The following is a 941-nucleotide window of genomic DNA, read 5'->3' on the forward strand; positions in this document are numbered from 1 at the left end:
GGTACTTAGTGAATGGAACTACAGGATTAGACTACATGATACAGTGTTTTATATTGCTTTTTAAAAAATGCACATTTATATGTCCATATGAACAGAGAAGTTAATAGGAAAGCCTTTGTTTGAAGAAAGGGATGAAGTATTTTCTCTTTTCCGTATTTTCCTGGTGTCCTTTTCAAAGGTTTGTGTCTTAGCAGGTATGAGAGCCACACTTCTTCCTGAACAGCCCTTACTCTGTGCCCAAGTCAACCCACCGGTGCTTTACAACAGATAATGATGATAGGAATAGCTGTGAGATTGCCCAGGGGTCTGAACTTGTGACTGCCTTTCCTGAAGATGTTATTTTCATGGAAAACATGCTTGCTTCTTTATTATAGGGATGTTTTCTTTGGAAAATTGTATGAGGAAAGGCAGGATTTCCTAGGGCCGATGAAGCAACTTGCTAAAGTGGAAAGGAGAAGACAGGAAGTCATGAAAAGGGAGCTAAGAGTTTAAATAAATTTTGGAGATTGGAGAAATAATATGCCATGGTATTACATAAGCTTTGGCGTCTCTCTCTGGAGGATTCCTTTCCCGTGAACACTGTTGTATCATTTCTTTCAGATTCTGAGACTCTAGCAGGATGTCTTATCAACAGCAGCAGTGCAAGCAGCCCTGCCAGCCACCTCCTGTGTGCCCCACGCCAAAGTGCCCAGAGCCACGTCCACCCCTGAAGTGCCCTGAGACCTGTCCACTACCAAAGTGTCCAGAGCCCTGCCCACCTCAGCAGTGCCAGCAGAAATATCCTCCGGTAACACCTTCCCCACCCTGCCAGCCAAAGTGTCCACCCAAGAGCAAGTAACAGCTTCAGGATTCATCAGGACCATGAAAGGATAAGGATATTTGGCTCACCTCGTTCCACAGCTCCACCTGCATCTTCTCATCAAAGCCATCAAGGGATACAC

General features: G+C 44.7%; 1 protein-coding gene across 1 annotated transcript; it reads left to right on the top strand.

Annotated features, from left to right (window-relative positions):
* The first annotated feature begins 602 nt into the window (after window positions 1-602).
* Window positions 603-935, top strand: LOC108525070 (small proline-rich protein 2D-like). Its single transcript, XM_017866148.1, has one exon. The coding sequence runs from the start codon at window positions 620-622 to the stop codon at window positions 836-838; it is 219 nt and encodes a 72-aa protein (XP_017721637.1). The 5' UTR covers window positions 603-619; the 3' UTR covers window positions 839-935.
* The last annotated feature ends 6 nt before the right edge of the window (window positions 936-941 follow it).

This window comes from Rhinopithecus bieti, unplaced genomic scaffold, assembly GCF_001698545.2.
Source record: "Rhinopithecus bieti isolate Rb0 unplaced genomic scaffold, ASM169854v2 repeat_36117, whole genome shotgun sequence".
NCBI classification, from domain to species: domain Eukaryota; kingdom Metazoa; phylum Chordata; class Mammalia; order Primates; family Cercopithecidae; genus Rhinopithecus; species Rhinopithecus bieti.

What these genes read in the sequence shown, in the direction of transcription:
- LOC108525070 (XM_017866148.1), top strand. Translation starts at nt 620, where the DNA reads ATGTCTTATCAACAGCAGCAGTGCAAGCAGCCCTGCCAGCCACCTCCT.